This window comes from Herpailurus yagouaroundi, unplaced genomic scaffold (genome assembly GCF_014898765.1).
Source record: "Herpailurus yagouaroundi ecotype Mexico unplaced genomic scaffold, PumYag 205, whole genome shotgun sequence".
Classification (NCBI taxonomy): Eukaryota; Metazoa; Chordata; class Mammalia; order Carnivora; family Felidae; genus Herpailurus; species Herpailurus yagouaroundi.
Window position 1 is genome coordinate 12,074,807 of NW_024412436.1, and position 25,254 is coordinate 12,100,060.

At 41.3% G+C, this 25,254-nt stretch overlaps 2 protein-coding genes across 5 annotated transcripts in view; both read right to left on the reverse strand.

Annotated features, from left to right (window-relative positions):
- SMYD3 (SET and MYND domain containing 3) overlaps positions 1–1,435 on the reverse strand; it is a 689,995-nt gene extending 688,560 nt beyond the window's left edge. For 2 of the 3 annotated variants that reach the window (XM_040451871.1, XM_040451869.1), the window contains exon 1: positions 1,191–1,434. In XM_040451871.1, coding sequence (XP_040307805.1) covers positions 1,191–1,354 — 164 coding nt within the window. In that variant the 5' untranslated portion in view covers positions 1,355–1,434. Of the gene's footprint in view, positions 1–1,190 lie in introns of all 3 variants that reach the window. The other variant, XM_040451870.1, reaches the window with a different exon arrangement.
- Positions 1,436–8,588: 7,153 nt separating this feature from the next.
- TFB2M (transcription factor B2, mitochondrial) lies at positions 8,589–25,182 on the reverse strand. Of its 2 annotated transcripts, none has more exons than XM_040451879.1 (8): positions 24,709–25,182; positions 23,814–23,902; positions 19,911–20,064; positions 19,457–19,605; positions 16,022–16,108; positions 13,732–13,794; positions 11,057–11,100; positions 8,589–9,002 (listed from the first exon to the last, which is right to left on the reverse strand). In XM_040451879.1, the coding sequence occupies exons 1-8, from the start codon at positions 25,001–25,003 to the stop codon at positions 8,828–8,830; spliced, it is 1,056 nt and encodes a 351-aa protein (XP_040307813.1). In that variant the 5' UTR covers positions 25,004–25,182; the 3' UTR covers positions 8,589–8,827. The 2 variants fall into 2 exon arrangements, with proteins under 2 accessions (XP_040307813.1, XP_040307812.1); XM_040451878.1 differs by having other exon boundaries at positions 11,057–11,220; positions 24,709–25,181.
- Between the last annotated feature and the right edge of the window lie 72 nt (positions 25,183–25,254).

The window sequence follows — 25,254 nt, forward strand, 5'->3', positions numbered from 1 at the left end:
GTTTATTTATTTTGAGACAGAGAGAGAGCAAGTGGGGGAGGGGCAGAGAGAGAGAGGGAGACACAGAATCCGAAGCAGGCTCCAGGCTCCGAGCTGTCAGCACAGAGCCTGGCCCGGGGCTCGAACTCACGAACCGTGAGATCATGACCTGAGCCAACCGGAGCCGAGGTCGGATGCTTAACGGACTGGGCCACCCAGGCGCCCCAGGCCTTGGTAGATCTATGGTCAACCTACCCATTTGAATTCCGCAACCACCTCCTCACCCCCGTCCACCCAAACCCCAGGCTAAGCGGTCTGCAAGAGCAGTCCTGGAGAGCGCCCCCCTCCGGCATACCACCGGAGCTCAGCGACACTCGCTGCCTGACTACAGTTCCTATGACTGTGCCTGTGTACTGCATATTCCCACAACCTGCGTTCGCACAGCCCTTCACATCCGCCCAGGGCCTCAGGCTTGTGACTCTCGCACCCCGCTATGTGGCTGAGAGTTAGCCATTACGCGCACAGCGCTTCACGCACCCTCAGTAACTCGTGCTCCCATAGCACTGCTGCGTCTCTATTTCAGCCCTTCTGAATCGCTGCAATTCATTCTCGCTCTCACTTAAGTGCTCCTTCAGGATTCTTAAGGATGTCCCGTTCATCTCCACGGGTCCCCAGGCCACACACGACCTGGACCCTGGAACGTGTTCTGTAAACACCGAGATTCTTCCGCCTCCCGCAAGCCCGGTCCTCTGCTGGCGGGCCCTCAGCCCTGGGCCGGGTTTTTACGCACCCCTGCACCCGCCCACCCCGACCCCCGCCCATTGTGACTCCCAGGGCCGCCCAGGACACAGACTTTTTGTTCCCCAGGAAAATTACCCGTAGCGCAACACCGCTCCTCAGCTCTGCCCCCACCGGCTCCCTCCAATTCCTAGCGCAGCCCGGGGGCGGGCGGGGGTGTCAGTGGGTCCAACTCCGCAAACCGCCGCCTCCCCCACCAGAGCTGGAAGGGCTGAGCCCGGAACGCCCCCAAAGCCCGGCACGCAGCACCTTGTCAGCCGCGACGCGCCTCCGGGAACCGCGCGGGGCTGCGCATCGGGGCAGCGCCCCCATATCGGCGCACCCACGGCCGTGCGGTCTCGCGCGGCGGACGGCCCCACGATGTCTCCCCGCGCCGCCCCGGACTCGGGTGGGCGAGGGCGCTCTGTACGTACCCGAGGAGGCAGCGGTCGCAGACGACGCCACGACTCCCCTTGCACACCGTGTACGCCAAGGGATCTGAGCGGAAGAGCAGCTCTCCGGGGCGCAGCTGCACCAAGGCGCGCAGCCCATTGCCCCTGTTGGCGGAGCTGAACTTTTCCACCTTCGGCGGCTCCATCACCTCAGGTCGGCACCTCAGTCGTCCTCCGCTTCCCGCAGCTGGCGTCTCGCGTGCCGCCGGGAGCCGCGCGCCTGCGCCCTGCGCGCTCACGTACGCCCGAGGGGCGGGGCGGGTGCGCGGGACCTCCGCGCATGCCCAGACGGGGTCTGGAGGCGAGCCGGGGCGGGATCCTGGGGTGGTCGGCACGGGCCCAGCCTAGGACTCCCAGGTTTGGCGGCAGGTTCCAGGGTGGCTCCGCGAGAGCAGCGGTGTTCACACACACTTGGTATTTTGTTGGGGACCCTACTCCTAGATCACACAGTTCTTAGCATTTTGCCATTTCTGTCCATTTTCTCTCCCCAAGTATGTAGGTATGGTTGTTGAACCCCTTGAAAGTACGTTGTGTTGTTGAATCATATAAAGGTAAGCTGCAATCATCATGAAATCTCATAACTGATGCATTATAACATTTCATAATTAAATACTGCCACATGCATTTCCTCAGAATAAAAATACACAGTAGGACTACAATATCATCACCCCAAGGAAGATTATTCTATGATACCAAGTAAAAACTATATTCATTTTAAGAATGGCTCTTGTAGCTTTCTTTTAAAAACCAGGATCCAGCAATCCCTATCAAAATAATACCAGCATTCTTCACAGAGTTAGAACAAATAATCCTAAAATTTGTGTGGAACCAGAAAAGACCCCGAATAGACAAAGCAATCCTGAAAAGGAAAACCAAAGCTGGAGGCATCACAATTCCAGACTTCAAGCTGTATTACAAAGCTGTCATCATCAAGACTCTATGGTACTGGCGCAAGAGCAGACACATAGGTCAACGGAACAGACTAGAGAACCCAGAAATGGACCAGAAACGTATGGCAAACTAATCTTTGACAAAGCAGGAAAGAATATGCAATGGAAAAAAGACGGTCTCTTTAGCAAATGGTGTTGGGAAAACTAGACAGCAACGTGCCGAAGAATGAACCTGGGCCACTTTCTTACACCATACACAAAAATAAACTCAAAATGGATGAAAGATCTAAACATAAGACAGGAAGCCATCAAATCCTAGAAGAGAAAACAGGCAATAACCTGTTTGACCTCAGCCACAGCAACTTCTTACTTGACATAGCTCCAGAGGCAAAAGATACAAAAGCAAAAATGAACTATTGGGACATCATTAAGATTAAAAACTTCTGCACAGGGAAGGAAACAATCAGCAAAACTAAAAGGCAACTGACAGAATTGGAGAAGATATTTGCAAATGACAAATCAGATAAAGGGTTAGTGTCTAATATCTATTAAGAACTTAGCAAACTCAACACCCCCAAAAAAACAAATAATCCAGTGAAGAAATGGGCAAAAGAAATGAATAGACACTTCTCCAAAGAAGACATCCAGATGTCTAACAGACGCATGAAAAGATGCTCAACATTACTCATCATCAGAGAAGTACAAATCAAAACCACAATGAGATACCACCTCATTCATGCCTGTCAGAATGGCTAAAATTAACAACTCAGACAAGGATGTGGAGAAAGGGGAACACTTGTTCACTGCTGGTGGGAATGCAAACTGGTGCAGCAATTCTGGAAAACAGTGTGGAGGTTCCTCAAAAAATTAAAAACAGAACTACCCTATGACCCAGTAATTGCACCACTAGGTATTTATCCAAAGGATACAAGAGTGCTGATTTGAAGGGACACATGCACCCAATGTTTACAGCAGCACTATTGACAAGAGCCAAAGTCTGGAAAGAGTCCAAATGTCTATCAACTGATGAATGGAGAAAGAAGATGTGGTATATATATACAATGGAGTATTCCTCAGCGATCAAAAAGAATGAAATCTAGGGGCACCTGGGTGGCTCAGTCAGTTAGGCATCTGAGTTCGGCCCAGGTCATGATCTCATGGTTCGTGGGTTCGAGCCCCGCACTGTGATCTGTACTGATGGCTCAGAGCCTGGAGCCTGCTTCAGATTCTGTGTCTCCCTCTCTCTCTGCCCCTCCCCCAATCATGCTCTGTCTCTCTCCCCTTCAAAAATAAACATTTAAAAAAAAAAGAATGAAATCTTGCCATTTGCAACAAGGTGGATGGAACTAGAGTGTATTATGTTAAGCGAAATAGGTCAGTCAGAGAAAGACAAATATGATTTCACTCGTGTGGAATTTAAGAAACAAAACAGATGAACATTATGGAAGGGAAGCAAAAATAATAGAAAAACACAGAGAGAGACAAACCATAAGAGACTCTTAAATAGAGAAAACAAACTGAAGGTTGCTAGTGGGGTTTTGGGTGGAGGGGATGGGCTAAATGGATGATGGGCATTAAGGAGGGCACTTGTTGGGATTAGCACTGGTGTTATATATAAGTGATGAATCACTAAATTCTACTCCTGAAGTCACTATTACACTATGTTAGCTAACTTGGATATAAATTTTTTAAAAATACAATAAATAAATAAATTAAATTAAAAAAAGAAACTGGTATTATAAAATTATTGTCTTGTAAAGAAGTGATCAAAGAATATGCAACCTAAAATGTAGGGGGGGGGAGTATCAAGGGCTCTATCACAGTTAATAATTTTTTTTTCTGGATTTCATGATATTTGTGGTACTTATCAGCTTTAAATTTTTTTGTTGTTGTGACTTCTTTTCTCATTCCAAATACTCCCTTTTGTGCTTACAGTCATATTCATTGTTTTGATTTTGTTTTTTTAATTTGAGAGAGAGAGAGAGAGAATGAATCTTAAGCAGGCTTCAGGCTCTGTGCAGAGTTGTATGCAGAGCTTGATCCCACGACCTGGGGATCATGACCTGAGCCAAGATCAATAGTCAGACACTCAACAGACTGAGCCACCCAGGCGCCCCTGTATCCTTTTTCTTAAAAGAAGTCCCCCAATACCCAAAAGATTTTAAAGCAGGAACTACAAGAGATTGCACGCCCATGTTCATAGCAGCATTATCCACAGTAGCCAAAATGTAGAAACAATCCAAGTGTGCGTCAACAGGTGAATAAACAAAATGTGGTATATACATACAATGGAATATTACTCAGCCTTAAAAATGAAATTCTAATACATTATAATGTGGATGAACCTTGAAATCATGCTAAGTGAAATACTGCAGACACAAAACAACAAATATCGTACGGTTTCTGGAATAGACAAATTCATAGAGACAAAAAGTAGAATATCAGTTATCAAGTGCTGGGGGAAGGGAATGGAGAATTAGCACTAAATGAGTATAGAGTTTCTATTGCTCGCTAAAGTTGTATAAACCTGCACCCCACAAAATTTGGATCTGTTCCTACCGATGAAATAAGCGATTCCACAATCATGCAATTTAACATCCTATAAGGAGAAACACATGTTCAGTAACAGAGTTAAATTCTTTTACTTAATAAAAAAAGATCCATTTAATTATTGTAAGATGGGTTGTTGCTTTTCAGAACTCTAAAATGAAATCAGAAGCATCAGGTTCCAAATTTGCTATACAAAACCACTCAGAAACTGGAAAGATGACTGACTCTTAATATTATTTAAAGTTGCTTGGGAGGGACCATGTTATGTTTAGATGTATTTTATTTAAAAAAATTTTTTTACACATTTATTTACTTTTGAGAGACAGAGTATGAGCAGGGGAGGGGCAGAGAGAGAGGGAGACACAGAATCCGAAGCAGGCTCCAGGTTCTGAGTTGTCAGCACAGAGCCCGATGCAGGGCTTGAACCCACGAACTGTGAGATCATGACCTGAGCTGAAGTCAGATACTTAACAGACTGAGCCACCCAGGCGCCCCTAGATGTATTTTAGAAACAGAAGCTCAGAATCCCTGGGCCCTCCGTCTTATCTTGCAACTCAATACATTCTTTTGGTGGTTTCTCTCACATGAAAACAGTAGAAGAAGTTTAAGGAGAACTGGAAGACATTAAGAGGTTCATGATGTATGGAGTACAGGTTTTTATACCATAAGTAATAAGGAAATCCTGGGAAGGATGTTGAAACCATCTTTCTCCAAGTCTTGGAGATTTGATGTTTGCAATGAAAATTCTTACTAAATTTACCATCAGTTTCATCATGAATCTAAATTGGATTTTTAAAATACAAAAAAAGCAATGCTTTCTCACCCTAGTTTTTCCCTTTCATATCCTTGTGCTTTTTATTTTTGAGAGAGAGAGAGAAAGAGAGAGAGAATGCTTGTGAGCGGGGGAGGGGCAGAGGATCGGAAGCAGGCTCAGGGCTGACAGCAGAAAGCCTGATACAGGGCTCAAAACCATGAACCTATGAACTGTGAGAGCCGAAGTTGGATGTCTACCCAACTGATCCACCCAGGCGCCCCTCATATCCTCGCTTCTAATGAGCAGATAAAATCCGAGAGCACAGAATGTGCCTCAATTCCCCATAAACCTTAATTGAAATTTTAACACGCTGTTTTATTAGGAAGAGGTAAATTAAGTAGTAGCTATAAATGTTTAATACAGAACTACCCAGCAGTTTTAGTAATAAACAAAATGAACTTGGTTATTAACCAACACTTACTGGATTTTTTAAAGTGTATTTCATGTCTCACCAGGTAACTAGGATTCCTCTTTCAAGCCTTAGAATGGTGCCAGTAATATACTAATAGGACATGGAACTTAAAACACCCCTTCCTTCTAGTCCAGGCATGGCGTGGAGGTCACCAACCGGTCATCACTCGAGCATTGTGCTAATTTTTAGTCGTTAGAAGATCCCCATGTTGAAATGGGATGCTATTGATGAGTGCTACTGAGATAGTATTTATATAAAGGAAACTGATTGGCTTCAGGCATTTGCTTGGCTTTGGGCACGTATATGGCTTTAGGTATGGCTGGAGCCAGGGGGCTCGAATGTTATCAAAGTGATGTCTCCTAATTCCATGTGTTAGCTCTGCTTTTTGTACGCTGACTTCATTCTCCAGGTTTTCCTCCCTGTAGGAGTACACTTTGGTAATACAGTATCACAGAATTATAGAATATCACAGATAAAAAGGCCACAAAGTCCAATCTTTTTCATTTTACACATGCAAAACCAAGGGCCAGATAATTAACCTGTTAAATGCCATTCTACAATTTAGTGATGAGAATGGTTATTACTCCACAATAACAGAATATTTTTAAAAATTCTAATACAGAACATACCTGTTTTGGTCCCAATCACCTTCTGAATTTACACTGACTGGATTCTTACATATTCTAGAGAAAAACACCTATTTTCTTATTGGAAAGTTATCAATATTCCAAAAACAAACACACACACACAAAATCCTTAAATACGACTGAGAGTCTCTTGTAATAGCTCAAGCTCTTACCTTTTCTACTGGTCTTTAGCCACCATGACCTTACCCAGAGATAACTGTATGGACAACTATTTTACTCTTCTAATAAAAACTTTCCTTCAGAGACACCAGGCCATGCTCCTACTATTCCATGTGAACGTTCTGCTAAACTCATAACGTTTGGGGGATTCAAATGAACCAGAAGACCAACCATGAGGTCCTTTGACAAAGTGTGTGTTTAACCCTGAATTACCTGGTACTAGGCCTTGCCATCACCAGGAATCACTCCACCTTCAGTATCTTATTCTTGCCCTATTATTATTTTAATGTTCATTTATTTTTGAGAGAGACAGAGCTCAAGCATGGGAGGGGCAGAGAGGGAGACACAGTCTCCAAAACAGGCTCCAGTCTCCGAGCTGTCAGCACAGAGCCTGACGCAGGGCTAGAACTCACAAACCTTGAGATCATGACTTGAGCTGAAGTCAGACATTTAACTGAATGAGCCACCCAGGTGCCCCTATTATTATTTTTAATGTTTGTTTTTGAGAGAGCAAGCGAGTGTGAGCGGGGGAGGGGCAGAGAGAGGGGAAGAAAGAAAATCTGAAGCAGGCTCCACGCTGTCAGTGCAAAGCCCGACGCAGGGCTCAAACCCACAAACCACAAGATCATGACCTCAGCTGAATGAGCTGAAGTCGGACATCCAACTGACAGCCACCCAGGCGCCCCTGGTATCTGAATATTAGAGTTTAGTTACGAAGCTTCAGGAGGAATTTAGGCTGAAGGTCTAGCAGTGGAAGACTGAATGGTATGACAGTTTGGCAGATTATACAGTGGCAGGATAGGAATTACAAGAGAAAAAAGAGGATTCGGTTTCCAGCCAGATTGAATTGTAGACCAAAGACAATAGCAGGGAAGAACTGGTTTGGCTGAATGTTATTAAGAACATGCCTTGCAAACAAGTTACTTAGTAACTCAGGTATTAAGAAGTATCATATTAAGAAGTATCATAATAGCAAACAGATCTGAGATATGATGTCTCCGTTAAAACCTAGTGGCTTCTTCAATCAAAGATCTAAGAAAATATTCTTAATTTCATTTAGTTTCATGTAAAGGTCTAACTTCAAATGAACTTTCTTGATAGAACAAAAATTCAAGCGACTTTTGAATAGCAGAGTGAATTACTCACTGAAAGCACATCGTACATAACAGTTTAAAATGAAAAGCTTAGGGTCAATTTAATGTATCATTAGATAGAGACTAAAAAAAAATCACAAAATCTTATTACTTAAAATATTTTAATTTCTAAAAAAGTTTAAAGCATATTAAAATTGAAATAATTTCATTGTACAGCACTTGATAATATAATTCAACAATTTGCAAAGTAAAACCACTTAAATCATTTTAATTTACTTTCTAAGCTTAATAATGTACAGTCTTTTGCCCTCCAAGAGGAAGCAAAAGATCAACAGCGTTAATGGAATATTTAACTTAATACAAGGTAAGATAGTGGCGCCTGGGTGGCTCAGTCGGTTGGGCATCTGACTTCAGCTCAGGTCATGATCTTGCAGTCTGTGAGTTCAAGCCCCACGTCAGGCCCTGTGCTGACAGCTCAGAGCCCGGAGCCTGCTTCAGATTCTTCTCCATCTCTCTCCGCCCCTCCCTCACTCTCAGTGTGTCTCTCTTTCAAAAATAAAATAAAAACATAAAAAAAAAATTTTTTTTTAAATACAAGATATTTGGCCAAAGGGATTTTTTTTTCAGTAAGCTCTACACCCAACGTGGGGATTCAACTCACAATCCTGAGATCAAGTCACACATTCTACTGACTAGGCCAGCCAGGCACCCTTGGCCAAAGGGATTTTTAAAACTAAATTTCATCTGGCAATACCCTACATCTACCAGTATACCTACAGGAGATAGAATTTAAAACAAAACAAATGCAATCTGATCAAATCCACAAGTAATACGGTGTTCATTTTATTTTTTGTGAATAAAATAGCAGTCGTTGTTTCATCCGATATACTAAAGGTATCAACTTCAGAAGAAATGATCTGCCCACTCTGCCAAACAAGAGCAGTTATCTTCTGCTAAAAGCCTGCAAGCTTTACAAACCCAGTTCTCTTCCATTGGTGCCATAATTTCCAAATAAATAAGCAGTTCTCGCCAATATGTGGGCAATCCAGTTCCCTACAAGATTATGTCTTCTATGCAGTCATCAAAGAGCCACCTACAAGATTCTCTGAAAGACTCTATAGTTTCAAAAAGCAATTTAAAGTCTTCAGGGTACAGATCTGTTATTTTCATGTCTCCATCTTTCTCTATTTCCTTCAGTATAGCTACTGCATTAACTGGACTCAATGACCTGCAAAAGAAATACAAAGTAAGTCTGCTTAATTCCATCTTAGAACTGCAATTAACATTGGTAGAGATGGCTTCTACGCCCAATTTAAAATGCTTAACTTACGATATATAATCAATCTTGTTTGGTTTAAGAGCTTGCGTATAATGTACACCTTTTACTATTATTTCTAAAGTCTCATGGCTTACCTGTAACAAAAAGAGCAGATTTTGGCCTTCACGTGTTCTCATCAATTCCTACCAAAAAATCCAGTTTAACACTGCCCTTCAAAAACATTCTTTCGCCTACCTCTTTCATCTCTTAGTTCTCTTTGCAAAAACATCCGTAACATTTAGGTCCATGTAATAGTTTAAGAAGTACAAAGAGCAGAAACTGCTGTCCAACAGTTTTCAAACAGGGAATAGTTTTCACCTTTTTATGTGAAAATTACTAACAAATAAATTTTAAAGCAGAAAACTGCCTTATATATTAGCCTAGCAAGAAACCATCACTGAGCCTATGACAATAACAAGTAAATATTTATAATAAAATATTTTGGTGGAAAATTTTTCCAATACTTTTGGATTTTGGACAGAATTCTGGTCACAGGTGTAAACATGCTTTCAATTCAGAGGTCGCCAAGGGATTTTAACATTTTGCAACATGTTTACCATATTTATTGCTTATTTTCCTATATTCCTGATATTTTTTTTCAAAATAGTCACTACCACAAGGTGATAAGATGAAAAGGGTAGATTATTTACTGGTCTGATGCCACTTTTAACATTTATTTTTACACAAATATTGTTCAACCAACAGCTCACTCAGAGTCTCACCTATTCTCTGACAATACTTTGAATGACTATGGGCTGCATAGATTCCAAGGTGCAACGCATAACTTATAAAAATTGTACACATCAGCCCATGTAAAAGTTATAAGGCTACCAATAGGTAGTAACAGCTAGAATGTTAATAAAGCTTTAGGTAGAAACACGAAGTCGGGTCCAGGACAAGAGGACTAGAGGACTTTGGTTGGGAAGTAAAACCACTAAGGAGAGACAATGACAAAAGGTAGATGGTGGGTACACCAGAAATGATGCTGCCTCCATCCCAGTCACCAGCAAGGAGTTCGTTCTTTTTATTAAGAAGGCTTTTTTAATGTTTATTCATTTTTGAGAGAAGAGATGAGTGGGGGACGGGCAAAGAGAGAGGGAGACACAGAATCTGAAGCAGGCTCCAGCCCAGAGCCCGATGAGGGGAGATGAACTCTGGGAGATCATGACCTTAGCCGAAATCGGACACTCAACTGACTGAGCCACCCAGGTCCCCCTATTTTATTTTTTTAAATATTTTTGAGAGAGAGCACGCACAAGTGTGGGGTTAAGGGCAGAGAGAGAGGGAGATAGAGAGGATCCAAAGTGGGCTCCGCACTAACAGCAGAGAGCCTGATGTGTGGCTCAAACTCACAAACCACGAGGTCATGCCCTCAGCCGAAATTAAGAGTCGGATGCTCGACTGACTGAGCCACTCATGTGCTCCTCATTATTTTTTTAAATGTTTATTAATTTTGATAGAGCGAGTAATCAAGAATGAGCAGGAGACGGGGGGAGAGAGAGAGAGAGAGAGAGAGAGAGAGAGAGAGAGAATCCCAAGAAGGCTCTGCACTGCCAGCACAGAGCCCGATGCAGGGCCTGAACTCACGAACATGAGATCATGACCTGAGGCAAAACCAAGAATCGGATGCTCAACCAACTGAGCCACCCAGGCACCTGCCCCATGGAGCCAGTTCTTCCCACAGGTCAATTCTGGGCATATCTCTGACAGAGATAGAACTGGTAGGCAACCCTAGTTGTTTTTCAAAGGAAAAAAAAATTCAGCTTAGGAGATTATGTGGGAAATTGAATTTTATTTTTCTTAAAATATGCACCAAGGAAGGGTTTGGAAGATCTGTAGGAGTGAAAACATGGTATCTCACTCTGTTAATCATGACACAGATATAGAAAATGGACCTCTAACATGAAAATCTAATTCTTATATTAAATTGCTACTTTATACTTGCTTTTATTCTTCTTACTTACTGTAAATGGTCCATGAGCGTGGCATGGCGCTTCATAAAACACTGCTTTAACATGTGAAAAAATATGTCATAATTAACAGATGTTAAATTTTCTGTAAATAAATTCTGAAGAGGAGTCAACTGAATAAAACACATGTTTTGTTTATTTATTTGTTCTAATGGTTCCTGGAGAGAGAAAGAAATAAGTTGTGTTAGCCACAAAATGTTGCCAGAGCGAGACATAGTGAACCTATTCACACAAGCTGCCTGCTAGAAGAGGCAATCTCCAAAGCTGGAGGGCTCCTATGTGCTCTCGCTGTCTGTGTCAAGAATGCAAGGCCCTAACCACTGTTTACTTGGGCAGTTTCTCAGGGGGGTTTGCAGTGAGCCAGCTTGAGGGAGGAGATCATGTCTCTCCAGGACAAAGAAGCGGCTTGCTTAATGTCTTCTAGAAAAGAAGTGGGTTCCCCCAGCCCTGTGTTTCTATGTTGCAATGCAAACCTCTGCATTTACACCATCCAAATGAGCCATGGCACATTACCCCAGAGGACCCGAGGGCAAATACATTCTTTTGTCTGATGCAGGAGTCGGCCCTGGGGTAGTATCCTTTAAAGAGTAACAGGTTATTAACTTGTAAGCAGGGTAAAACCAAATCCCAAACATGACACCAACATGTACTGAACTTCTTTCTATACTGAGCAGATTGTAACGTTAAAAAAATATACTATGGTCCATGGCCTGCCTGGTTTTCATATAGTATGAATCTACAAATGGTTTTTACATTTGGAAAGGATTGTTTAAAAAAAAAAAAAAAAGAATATGAACATGAAGACTATTATGTGGTCTACAAAGCTTAAAACATCTGCACATTGGCCCTTTACAGAAAAAGTTGGCCAGCCGGCTCTAGTACACAGTAGTCAGATTAAAATAAAAACTGCACATGCCTTGATGTAAGGTGAAGATGTTTTTTTCTCTAAAGTTATCCCTCACAAAGGAGGAAGGTCATCTGTTTAAGTCCTTTGGAAATCTCATGTGTTAGATAGTGATCCCTTATTTACTTATCCATCTATATATACACACATACACATTTATATTTTTTAATTTTTTAATGTCTTAGTTTAACTTATTTTGAGAGAGACAGAAAGAGAGAGAGAGAGCATGAGCAGGGGAGGGGCAGACAGAGAAGGAGAGAGAGAATTCCAAGCAGGTTCTGCTCTGTCAGTGCAGAGCCCAATGCAGGGCTCAATCCTATGAACCGTGAGATCACAACCTGAGACAAAATCAAGAGTTGGACATGCTTAACCAACTGAGCCACTCAGGTGTCCCTTTCTTTTTTATATGTTTTTATTTATTTTTTCATTTTATTTGAGAGAGAGAAGAGCATTTGTGTGGGGAAGGACAGAGGGGCAGAAGGAGACAGAGACAATCTTAAGGACGTCCATTCCATGCCCAGCTCGGAGCCCCAACACATGTGAGATCATGACCTAAGACGAAATCAAGAGTTGGACACTTAACTAACTGAGCCACCCACCTCCCCCCACAATTTTTAAATATATACATATATATACATATACATATACATATATATATATATATATATATATTTGTGGAAGACAAATTAGCCTGAAAAAGAAAACTTCAATCAATTCTGGTTTCTAGCTGTGGATGCCTACAGTTGATTGGGGCGGGGGGGGGGGGGAGGGGGAAGGGATCAGTGAAATTAAAAACTGTTTACTGGGTACTATAATGATAAGCTGGGACTAGGGCATCATTAGCATTTAATCCTAAAGTGAAACTTTTGAATTGACTCCAAAAATTATTTTTGAAAATTCAACTACTTTGTTCCAATTTCACTACAAGCACCCCTAATATAAAGTAAATGGAGGATAAGTTTAGAACATCACCACTTCGGTTCTTTAGAGAGGGGAAAAAAAACAAACACAAGCCCTATCCCCCCAGATAAGAAACAAGACATACTGATTCATCAAACATATGACGAATTCAATCATTATAGTTAGTAATATTACAAATTTCTGACTTTTAGTTTATCAAATTAGTTGGACACTAAAATGATCATATTTTCCAAATCTGAGATATACCTTCTATTTCAAGAGAGATAAAAATGAAGTCAAATTCTGTTTAAGCTCTTACTATGCTAACTAGGATCCACGTACAATCAGCTGACAAATACAACTCTTCAAAAATAATGAGAATTGTAAAAAAATGTTTATGATTTATATTGATAGAGACAGCAGGAGAGAGGGCACGCAAGCAGGGAAGGGGCAGAGAGAGAGGGAGAGAGAGAGAATCCCAACCAAGCAGGGCTTGCACTGTCAGCACAGAGCCCAACACAAGGCTCAATCCCAAGAACCAGAGATCATGACCCAAACTGAAATCAAGAGTCGGACACTTAACCAACTGAGGCACTAGGTGGCTCAGTTGGTTTAGCGTCCGACTTCTGCTCAGGTCATGATCTTACAGTTCGTGGGTTCAAGCCCCGCATCGGGCTTGCTGCTGTCAGCACGGAGCCCTATTCAGAATCTCCGTCCCCCTCTTTCTCTGCCCTACTCCCCAGTGGTTCCCTCTCTCTTTATCTCTCAAAAATGAATGTTTACTTAAAAAAATTTTTAAGTAAATACAGAATACCAAATGTTCCATTTAGAGGAAAAAAAAGGAAGGTTATTTATTAATTCTTACCTTATTCTTCGACTTTTTTGGTCCCCCAGCTTGGTTATATACGCTGAATGAGGACCAAGGCTCCTTGAGGGAAGATAATCAAAACCAAAACATTTCTTTGAGTTTTCTGCAGTCAAAGTGTCCCAGATTATTACTGGCTTTAAACAACAGAACAAATCAAATCTGAGTCATCATTCTAACTGGATTTAAGAAAAACAACTGGAATAGTTAAATCATAAATATCCCTCTTCTGTTTTTTTAGATGAAGAGGAAGAAAAATCAAAGGTCTATCCAGATATTGGGAATTCCCTTATCTGGAAAGACTCATCCTTAATACAGTTATGCAAACAGGTCCTTAAGTTATCTCAATAGCTAAGATTTCCACATTAGACTCACAATCAGGTTAGGGACCATCACATCAACACTGAGGTTAATGAGTGGCCAAAGTCAACATAGGCCTTTGAAAACAAACACTGCAGAACAACCAAAAAGACTCTCCTGAAAGCTTACTTTGCCAGGAGGCCTTTATGAACAAAGCAGCAGATAGCCTGGATGATAGAAGAGGCCCAGGTAAAAAAGGCAGGCAACAGAATGAGAGATCACTGAGGTAAGAAAGGATTTCAGGGACACCAAGAACTGCAGTACCAAGGTCACAATATACAAGTGCAGGGTCAGTGCTGTGAACGCTAGCGTGAAAAGAGTTCTGCAAATACAGGAACATGACGAGAGCATGACAGATACAAAAGACAAGGAACAGAGATCCAATCTAAGAACCTCACGTATTGGAGAAGAAAAAACAGAATTGGAACAAAAACTGAAGTCAAATGGGTAACATTCTAACAACTGAGTATGCACACTGACAGGCCTAACGTGTTCCTGGACAAAAGCAGGGAAGGGACTACATGGAGATACACGTGGCAAATTTAAAAATGAAACCAACACCTCCCTCGAAGCACAAGGGCCCATCAAATATATAAACATACATCCAATAAAAACTCTAATCTACTAAAATAAAAAAAAGACAAGGACAAATTATGGCATGAAAGAAATAGCGGTCGTCAGTTTTTTCTTCACTCCGGCCCCTTGCTATGAATAGAGGAGCCACTAGTCCTATGTGGCTATTGAACACTTGAAACATGTCTAGTCTGAATGGAGATGTGTTACGTGTGAAATACACACTGAACTTCAAAGGCCTAGAACATAAAGAAAGCAAATTATGTAATAACCAATTATAACATACTGATTGTACACTGAAATGACAGTATTTTGATCAAGAAGGTTAAATCAAACACATTAAAATTAGTTTCACCTGTTTTTTCCTTTTAATGAATGTTGCTACTATTAAACCTAAAATACGTGGCTCACATTATATTTTTATTAGACAACTCTGATCTTGCTTAAAGAAATAAACTAAAAAGGGGAATACTCTGTAGTGAGGTTTTAAATGGCCATTAAAAACTTACAAAAAATGTCTACCGACAAGAGAAAAACTTACCATTAACTATTACTAGTAAGTAAGAAATACAAGATACAAAGTAATATAATCTCCACTATGTAAAGAATAAAATCAAAAACTGAGGAACAAGAAAAGGCTACAAATATGCTACAAATGTTAATATTGACCTCTGGGTGGCAGAATGGCAGTGGTGACTTCTAAAAAATTCTTCTTTCCTTCCTTCCTTTTCCTTCCTGGTCTCACATTTTTACAATAAGCCTATATTATTTTTATGATCTGAGAAAAATATAAATATGTGACAAAAACGTAATTATCTTCAATAGCTAGGAAAAAATAAAATTAATTTTTAATTTTTCTCCATTTATTGGTCAAAGAAATGTAGCCTCTTTTTTTTTTTTTTTTTTCTTAGAGAGGAGTGCACATGAGCAAGGGGCAGAGACAGAGAGACAGAGAGGGAGAGAAAGAAGTGGGGCTTGAGCTCACCTGATGTGGGGCTCAAATTCATGAACTGTGAAAACATGACCTGCGCTGATGTCAGATGCTTAACAACTGAGCCACCCAGGCGTCCAAAATGTAGTTTCTTTAAAAACAATGAAGTTCTGGGGCACCTGGGTGGCTCAGTCAGTTAAGCATCAACTTCAGCTCAGGTCATGATCTCACAGTTTGTGAGTTCGAGCCCTGCATCGGGCTCTGTGCTGATGGCTCGGAGCCTGGAGCCTGCTTCGGATTCTGTGTCTCCCTCTCTCTCTGCCCCTCCCCTGCTTATGCTCTCTCTCTGTCTCTCAAAGGTAAATAAATAAACTTAAAAAAAAAAAAAAATGAAGTTCTGTTGCAATCTAGAAGGATTTTACTTACCACATGCAGAAGCTTAATCTCACAAGCTACTTGCCAGAGCACACTTAATGGTTGATACAGGTTATTTTGGGGATCTGCCACCAGTTTCTAATGAAAAGAAAATAAGTTGCACGTATACATGACTATGATCAATCAAATTCAAGTTTTGATCTTAAAAGTATTATCTTAATAGTATCTGGAAATTGAAGAAAATCAGAATTAAATGCAAAATCTTAACTGTAACACTTCAAGGAAGAGAAGGTCTTTTTAAATTTTCACACTGAAATACATCACCATGTACACTTAAAATATAATGTATGTGGGATTGATTTCCTTTAGCCATCCCTGATAGCCATGCCCCTACCAGAGTAAAATCTCATTAAAGCAAAAAACGAAACAAAAATATCTAATTACATGGAGAACAAGGGTGTTAGAACTATGTATCAGGTAGCCTAGTAAATTCTGAGTCAAGAATTGTCCATGTCCAGGCTGACACTTGAAGGCTGAGCGCTTGGCAGTGAATGAGAGGGCAGCACACAGACCGAGCAAACCACATGTGAAAAGGCCCACAGTAAAAAAAAGCATTAGAACATTTCCTAATAGCAAGATGAAATCTGATGAAGCACTTCCTGTTTCTCTTCCTTCATGTAGATGATGTACGTACAGCCTCAAGGTTCTGAGTCCCCCACGCTTCTCATGGACAGTCACTATTTCTCTACCGAATCTTGGGGAGTAAACCACCTTTTCATGTCTTGCTCCACCATCCTGACCCATAACTCTTATAGACGAGTAGGCATCTTGTGTTACAATGGGTTAAAAGATTTTTTTTACTCTCATTTTTATTATTTTTTAATAGAATTTGTCAAACTGGCTTACATACAACACCCATTGCTCATCCCAACAGGCGCCCTCAATGCCCATCACCCACTTTCCTCTCTTCCCCACCACCCCCATCCACCCTCAGTTTGTTCTCTGTATTTAAGAGTCTCTTGCGGTTTCCCCCCCTCCCTCTCTGTTTGTAACTATTTTTTCTCCTTCCCTCCCCCCATGGTCTTCTGGTAAGTTTCTCAAGATCCACATATGAGCAAAAACATACGATACCTGTCCTTCTCTGACTGACTTATTTCACTAAGCATAATACCTACAATGGATTCAAAGATTAATAACATGAAGCATTCTGAGCAGAAAAGAAACATTACTCTCAAGACACTATCAAGAACTTCAGAAGGCCCTTGAATTTCAGAGAACAGAGTCGAAAAACCCTAAGTATTCCTGTTAGAATACATGAATTCAGGGGGCGCCTGGGTGGCGCAGTCGGTTAAGCGTCCGACTTCAGCCAGGTCACGATCTCGCGGTCCGGGAGTTCGAGCCCCGCGTCGGGCTCTGGGCTGATGTCTCAGAGCCTGGAGCCTGTTTCCGATTCTGTGTCTCCCTCTCTCTCTGCCCCTCCCCCGTTCATGCTCTGTCTCTCTCTGTCCCAAAAATAAATAAACGTTGAAAAAAAAAATTAAAAAAAAAAAAAAAAGAATACATGAATTCAGCAAAGTTGCAGGATATAAAAACAACACACAAAGGTCAGTCGTATTTCTATGTTAACGATCAACAACCTGAAAAGGAAATTAAGAAAACTTCATTTACAACAGCACCAAAAAGAGTAAACTACTTAGGGATCAACTTAAAGAAGGAGGTGAAGGATTTGTACGCTGAGAACTACAAAACACCTAATGAAAGAGATTAAACACAAGTGGAAAGACAACTTGTGTTCACGGATCGGAAGACTTATCAATGTTAAGATATCAATGTTACCCACAGTGATCTACGGATTCAGTGCAATCCCTATCAAAATCCCAAGGGTGTTTTTTTCACAGAAACAGAAAAACCAGTCCTGAGATTCATATGGAATCTCGAGGGACACTGAATAGCCTAATGTAATAAAATAAGAGAGCCCAGAAACAGACCCTAATGTGTATGGTTTAATGATGTTTTGACAAGGGCATCAAGGTCATTCATCGGGGAAAGCACAGTCTTTTCAACAAAGGATGCTGGGAAAACTGAATACCCGCATGCACAAGAATGAAGTTGGACCCTTACCCAACACCATATAAAAAAGTAACTCAAAATGGATCAAAGACCTGAATGTAAGAACTGAAACTTACAAAACTCTTAGAACATAAGAAAAAAGCTTCCTGACATTGGATTTGACAGTGATTCCTCAGCTATGACACCAAAGGCACAGACAGAAAGAAGAAAAAAATAGACAAACCGGCCTTCATCACAATAAAAAACTTCGGGAATCAATGTGCACAATCAACAGTGTACAGCGACACCCCACAGATGGGGAGAAAACGCCTGCAGGTATTTCATGTATCCGAACAGGGATTTATCACGAGAATATATAAATAACTCCTAAAGCTCAACAACAACAACAACAACAACAACAACCCCAAAATGGCAAAGGACCTTAGCAGACATTCCTAACACAAACAGTCTACGAGCACCTGAAAAGATGTTCAACATCACGAATCAAATCAAAAGCACAATGAGACACTACCTCACCTCATTACAATGGGTATCATAAACAGAAAACAAATGTTGAGAGACAACGGAGAAACTGGAATTCCTGTGCACTGCCGTTGGGAACGTAAAATAGTGCAGCTGCTGTGGAAAACGGTAGGGTGGCTCCCCCAGAGTTGAAAAATAGGATTGCCGCACGATCCAGCAATGCCACCCCTGGGTATACAGCCATATGTACTGCAAGCAGACCCTGGAAGACAGACTTGCAACCAAAGCTCACGGCAGCATCATTTACGACAACCAAAAGCGGGAGCGACCCAAACGTTCGCGGACACATGAACGAATAAACAAAAGGTGGTGCGTGTGTATGTCCATATATGATATACGATGGAGTATTACTCGGCCTTAAAAAGAAAATGAAATTCTGACACGCTACAGCTTGGAAGAACTCCAAAGGCATTACACTAAGTGAAGTCGGACACTAAACGCGCTACTCTATCATTCCACTTACATGAAGGACCTAGAATAGTCAAATTCATGGACTATTCTGTGAAGAGTCATAGAAGCAGAACACTGTGTGCTAGAGACTCGGGAAGGGGGAGGTGGGGAGTTGATGTTTAATTTGGTATGGGATGATGAACAACTTCTGAGAAGAAACAGATGGTGGTTAATGGCTGGACCACAACGTGAACAGACTTAACGCCACTGAACTGGACGCTTTGAAACTTAAAATGATAAATATTATATCTTGTATGTTTAACCACAAAAAAAAAAACTTAAAAAAATCGAACCTAAAGACCGCTCTACAGAAATTTAAAAACAATCTCAACACTCTCAAGTGTCATGAGCTCAAATTAAAGCCACACAGATTAAGACTACGCAGACAAAAATCACAGGACTCTTTCAAAACAAAAGCTACTCAGTGACTTGTTAATAACCTACCTCATATTCCTTCTCAGCAATAAACATATTTAGCTGTACTCGTCCATAACTGTATATAGAAGTAGAAGAATACAGGTCATACAAAAGTTTCCAAAGTATCTTTTTCTCATTTTTAGCTGGGAAGATTCCAACTACTCTTAATGGGTTATCTGTTAAGAACACAAGGAAAAATATTTGAATAAATTGTTTAAATTTCTTCCAAAGATCATATTTTATTGAGTCAAACCAAGTTAACAAACTATCATTTCAATTACAACTCAGGTACGGCATCTTTCCTCAATAGGGAACTTGGCCTCTGCAGAACGGCTCTAAGTGTATCCATGTGAGTGGAAAGCCATAGTCAACACAAACTATACCATCTGGACAGTACACGGATCTCTTTAACAGACAAGGTGTACTGCTAGAGAAAGGTGGCAAATTATGAGGCATTTGAGACCGTGAATGACAAAATTACCTTCTGACCAAGGAAGTGCTTCTATTCCCAAATTCTGAAAAAGCGTTTCTGAAAGCATAATGGGAGGTTTTACTATTCCAGAATTTCTAGGATCCAGTTTAAAGAAGTCACAGTGGACCACTTCTAGTTTTCTATTCACCTTTTTTCGCAGCGACTAAAGAGAGACAGAGAGACATGTTTAAGATTTTCAGTGATATGCAAACTCGGTAACAATTCAAAGATCTACTTCAAAAGATTTACCCTAAAAATTAACATAATTAAGAGAAATTAAATAATGCCGGAAAAGGGATGAACACACAATATTACTAAGAGAAAGCCCCCAACACAAAAATCTTTCAAGAAACTCTTACTCATCCTTTTTTCTTTTTAAATTTTTTTAATGTTTACTTATTTTTGAGAAAGAGAGAGGGAAAGAGAGAGAGCATGTGAGCCGGTGAGGGGCAGAGAGAGGGAGACACAGAATCCGAAGCAGGCCCCAGGCTCTGAGCTGTCAGCACAGAGCCCGACACGGGGCTCAAACCCACCAACTGTGAGATCATGACCTAAGCAGAGTTGGGCGCTTAACCGACTGAGCCACCCAGGTGCCCCTCATCCTTTTTTCTCTAATCTGAAGTTACAAAAAAATCAAAGAGGGCACTACGATGTGCTATATATAACGAGGTTCTCATGCACAGAAAATTCTGGTGATATATACCAAAGTTTCAAGAATGTGCAATTTAAAGTTACAAAACAAAAAATCTAACTATTTTTAAGTGCTTGACTACAACCTCTAAATATTATTTAAATCTAGTAAATTCTAACAATCATTTTCGAGGGGACCCTTGAGAATGACAGAAGCAACAGCCTGGGTGGAAACCATTTACTTTTGCTCGTGTTAGTCCTGAGACACCTGTTAGGCGGTCCAAGGGGAGACGTCAGGCAGAAAGTTGTAGGCCTGACGGGGGGGGGGATCAGTGGAATGGTCCAGGCTAATGACATAAAGTGGTGAGAACTGGCTTGTTGAAGGTTATTAAACCCAGGGGTGCAGAGGAGACCCCCTAGGGAGAATCACAGGAGACTAGGCCTGAGGATGGAGTAACTAACCCCGAGGTCTCACAAGAAGTTGAGAAGAAGTAAAAAATGTGAGGCAGAAAACCAGAAGAGTGTGGTGTTAGGCCAGCTAGAGAAAAAGAACACTCACTGGATGGATATCTTACAAACAGATCATCTTGAAAGTCCTACAAATTGTTCTATATATACAGCAATAAAGTAACCTCACAAATTACTCAAGCGTCGTATTTTAATCTTTGTAACTAAGAAAATCTAATGAATTTTGGTTTGATAGGAATGTAAGAATGCACACTTTAAGACTTTGTTCCCAGGGCCCCTGGGGGGCTCAGTCAGTTAAGCGTCCAACTTTGGCTTAGGTCATGATCTCGCTGTTTGTGAGTTCGAGCCCTGCATTGGGCTCTGTGCTGACAGCTCGGAGCCTGGGGCCTGCTTCGGATTCTTCATCCTCCTCTCTCTGCCCATCCCCCCACCCCAGCTCTGTGAGGGGAAAGTCTCTCTCTCTCTCAAAAATAAACAAAAAAGACCTTGCTCCACTCGTACTTTGAAAGTACATGTTGGTTTTTGCATCTATCGCTTGCCATGCAATAATGGTAATGACAATAACAGCCAAAACGCCAAAATAATTTAGTTCCACAGTAATAGTGAAATCACCTTTTAAAATTGAACTTGGTCACATTTAGGATTCAAAGACAGGAAGCAGTTTATCTTATTTCAATTGCGACAAGATTCTTTACAAGTAGGTATTACTGTCTCTATTTTCCGTAAGAGAAAAGGCAAAGCCAAAGTCAAACAGGTTAAATTACTTAATTGCCAGAGAGTCTTAAAGGTAGCGAGGGCTAGAGCTGACATTCAGGCTGATCTGAAAAGACTGTTGTGTCTCTGCTGAAATACCATACAGCTTACCACAGAAGCTATCTCTTCAGCTGAACATGTACAGCTATTTCTGCAACAACAGTTTCCATTTTCAGCAGGGATATATTATGATTTATTATCATAGGCTACAATTTGAAAACTATCTCTAGCACATCTAGACAGGAAAACAAACTGTTCCCACTCGAAACACTGTTAATGCGGAGTCTTGGGAATTTATGAGAGAGGGTGGGGGTTCTAAAGTTAGATAAAAATCCTAAGCCTTCATCATCTTTGAAAAATCTTTTCAGTGTTTAGAAACAAACTCTGGGGGGCTAGAAGCAATGTCTGCTAAGAGCACCACTTTAAAGCTGGGATTTAGGGCCACAAAACTTCTATTTAGATGGTTCCTTCTCATTTATTCTGGCAGATAGATGAATTCACACAAAACCTTATTTGAATGGTTTTTCACTCCATCATAATGATGGTTAATAAGAGTGAAAGAACAGGTACTAAGGGCTGAGCTCAAGTTAGTGTTGAGCAGAGAGGGGGAAAGAGGAGTCAGAAAGAAAATAAAAGCCTGAACTGGAACATGAACTAGTTCTAATCAAAGACTGGATTTAGTCAGAGACGGATTTTGTGCTTACATTGTAGTTTCAGGAAACTTTATGACTAATATTCCTGTAAGAAATACTGTATGTCATGACCTTTCTAGCCCCCAACCTTCCATCTTTCACTCAATCATTGTTTTCAAATGAACACTTTCCTTGATCGTACAAAAAAGCAACTATTGTGTTATAGGATAAGAAAGTAAATAAAAAGACATTTTAATGCCATCTTAATTATTTTGTGAACATGCAGATCACTCTTCAAAAGTCGGCCTTTTATAAAGGATCAAAATAAAAGCTTTCAATTCCCAAAGTGAAACTGAAATTACAGGTGGCTATGTTTACTAAATCACACTTCATGATCTTGTTTGTTTGTTTGTTTGTTTATTTATTTATTTATTTATTGGGGGGTAGAGAGGGGGAGAAAGAAAATCCCAGGCAGGCTCCACACTGTCAGTGCAGAGCCTGATGTGGGGCTCAAACTCACGAACCCACACTTCATGATCTTCAGTCTTTTAATAATCTTGTCTTTTAAACTCTTCATGGTTTTGGAATTCCGGTAGATTCAGCGTCAATTCAATAACCTGGAAAACCTTGATTTCTTTTCAACGCAATCATTTGTACAGTAACAACCATCTAACATGCACAGTTGTATTAAAAAATTAAGAAAAAAAGGATTTGGTACATTTTCATAATTTTTTGTTGTCATCCTGCACTTTTAAATCATTCCATTTCACATGGTTTCAGAAATTTAGCACAGAGAGGTATAAGGTTCCTAAACTGAATCCAGAGACTTGAGGAGGGAGGGGAAAGAGAAGGAAGGAGGCTGGCAGTGAGGTAAGGAATGTCCACTTCACTATTCTGTGAAGGAATCTGCTATACAAGGAAGCAGAATTCACTGAAAAATCCATTTGGATAATGCTTTCACTGCATGCAATTGTATCTGACTATACCACACCTTCCTTGCCTCTGAAGCCCTAAATCCAGAGTTAACAAGAGTCCCGTTGATCTAATCGTAGCACTCCAATTAGATTCTAAGTTCACAGAAAGCAGAGGCACGGGATACCCTACTAGAGATGAGGAAAGAACCCTGGAGATACCAGTTATACACTTTGTTCAGTCCCCCATCTAGTCTGTAGCAGAGGTACACCCAGAGAATAAATCTCAGGACTCCAATCGCTTAGTCATTCAATGAGCATAGATACTGTGATATTATCACTTACTGATACTTACAATACTATGCTCTAGTCACCGGGGATAACAATGTATGTACAGCATGGCCCCTAAAAGTGAGTCTAAAAAAATAAATTGTGTGCTTGTTACTTTCCTAAATACTCAAAGATAGCTGACTGAGCAATAAATTTTTTTTTTTTTTTTTTAGAAACTAAAAATATACCTGCAAATGTGGAAGAAAAGTTCTGTTACACTCAAGGGCAATCACTTTGGCCTGGCTTTCAAGTAATGCTTGGGTCAGGATTCCAGGACCTAGTATATTAACAGAACAAAACGTTCATTTGCAAAAGAAACAATTTCTTTCAATATCATTGACTGAAGTAGATATTTTACCTGTATTATCTAATTTTGATTCCCACAACATCCCCAAAGTAGATATTACACTTTTTATTTACATGTAAGGAAACTGGGGATTAGATAACAGCATTTGCCTCAACATAGCTGATAAGCAGTGCTGCTGGACTTTGAATCCGTTCTGTCAAAGCCTGAAAAGCCTCTCAATCACAAAGTTTTACTATGTCTTGGAAAAACAAACAAGAAAAGGTGCCTTTAGCGTACCAATTATTCATGGACTACCCAGATACCCTAACCACGAAAGATACTGTAAAACCTAAACAAAACAGACCCACGACAGAAAGTGCTACTTTAAACAAGTATTTTTCAGGAGCGACTGGCTGGCTCGCTCAGAAAACTGTGAGACTCTTGATCTCAGAGTTCGAGCCCCACGCTGGGTGTAGAGATTACGTACATAAATAAACTTTAAATCTTATGTTCTGACATCCTGCTATGGTCTCTAGGACACCTATACAAAAGTTAGATAAAAGTTCTGGGCGGGGGGCGCTTGCAAGTATTTTGAGGAGATGGTAAAAGCTAAGAGCAGGTATTACCAAATGTGTGTAAAGTGCAAATTGCTGCAGAAATATTTCATGGTGTCACGATTACCACAGTCCATACAAGCTGCTTCAAGGGGCCAGGTCTTAAACAGCATCGCGTGCGCAGCCAGTACAATAGGCACTAGTCACGAACGTCCAAGAAAACGCAGTCCACGACGGACTCACCTGGATTGCACTCCAGGAAGAGCTGGTGATGGTTTCTGTTCTCTTTCTGCAGTATCTGCACCAAGGTCGTGGCGAGTTTCGGATTGGTTATGTAACTCCGGGGCTCTGAGCGGTTCTTGGGCAGCCACGAGGGCGAGTCTCTGAAACCCTGGCTGGGCGACAGCTGCGGGTGGAGGTCGGACAAGCCGCGGCGGTTCCGCGCCCGGACGCTCTTCCACCTCGCCGCTCCTGACCCCAAAACGCAAAAGCGACCAGCGCCGGCCAAGGATGACAGCATCAGCCGCGGGACCGACATCCTCGCCCTCTAACGTCTGTCCCAATGTCGCCCGGGGTCGTCACATCGTCAACGAACTCCGTACAGGACACCCCACGTGCCACACCTGCCTACCACCCCACTAGGGCTGGTGGTACTAGACACTACAAACCGCGCATGCGAACGCTCCCTTCTTCTTGCCACTCCCCTCACTTCCGCTTCCGTCCGGGTGCAGTCGCCGGAGGATTGTGAGTGGACGGACGTGGAGAGAGACGGACCATCCGGGTTGTGTC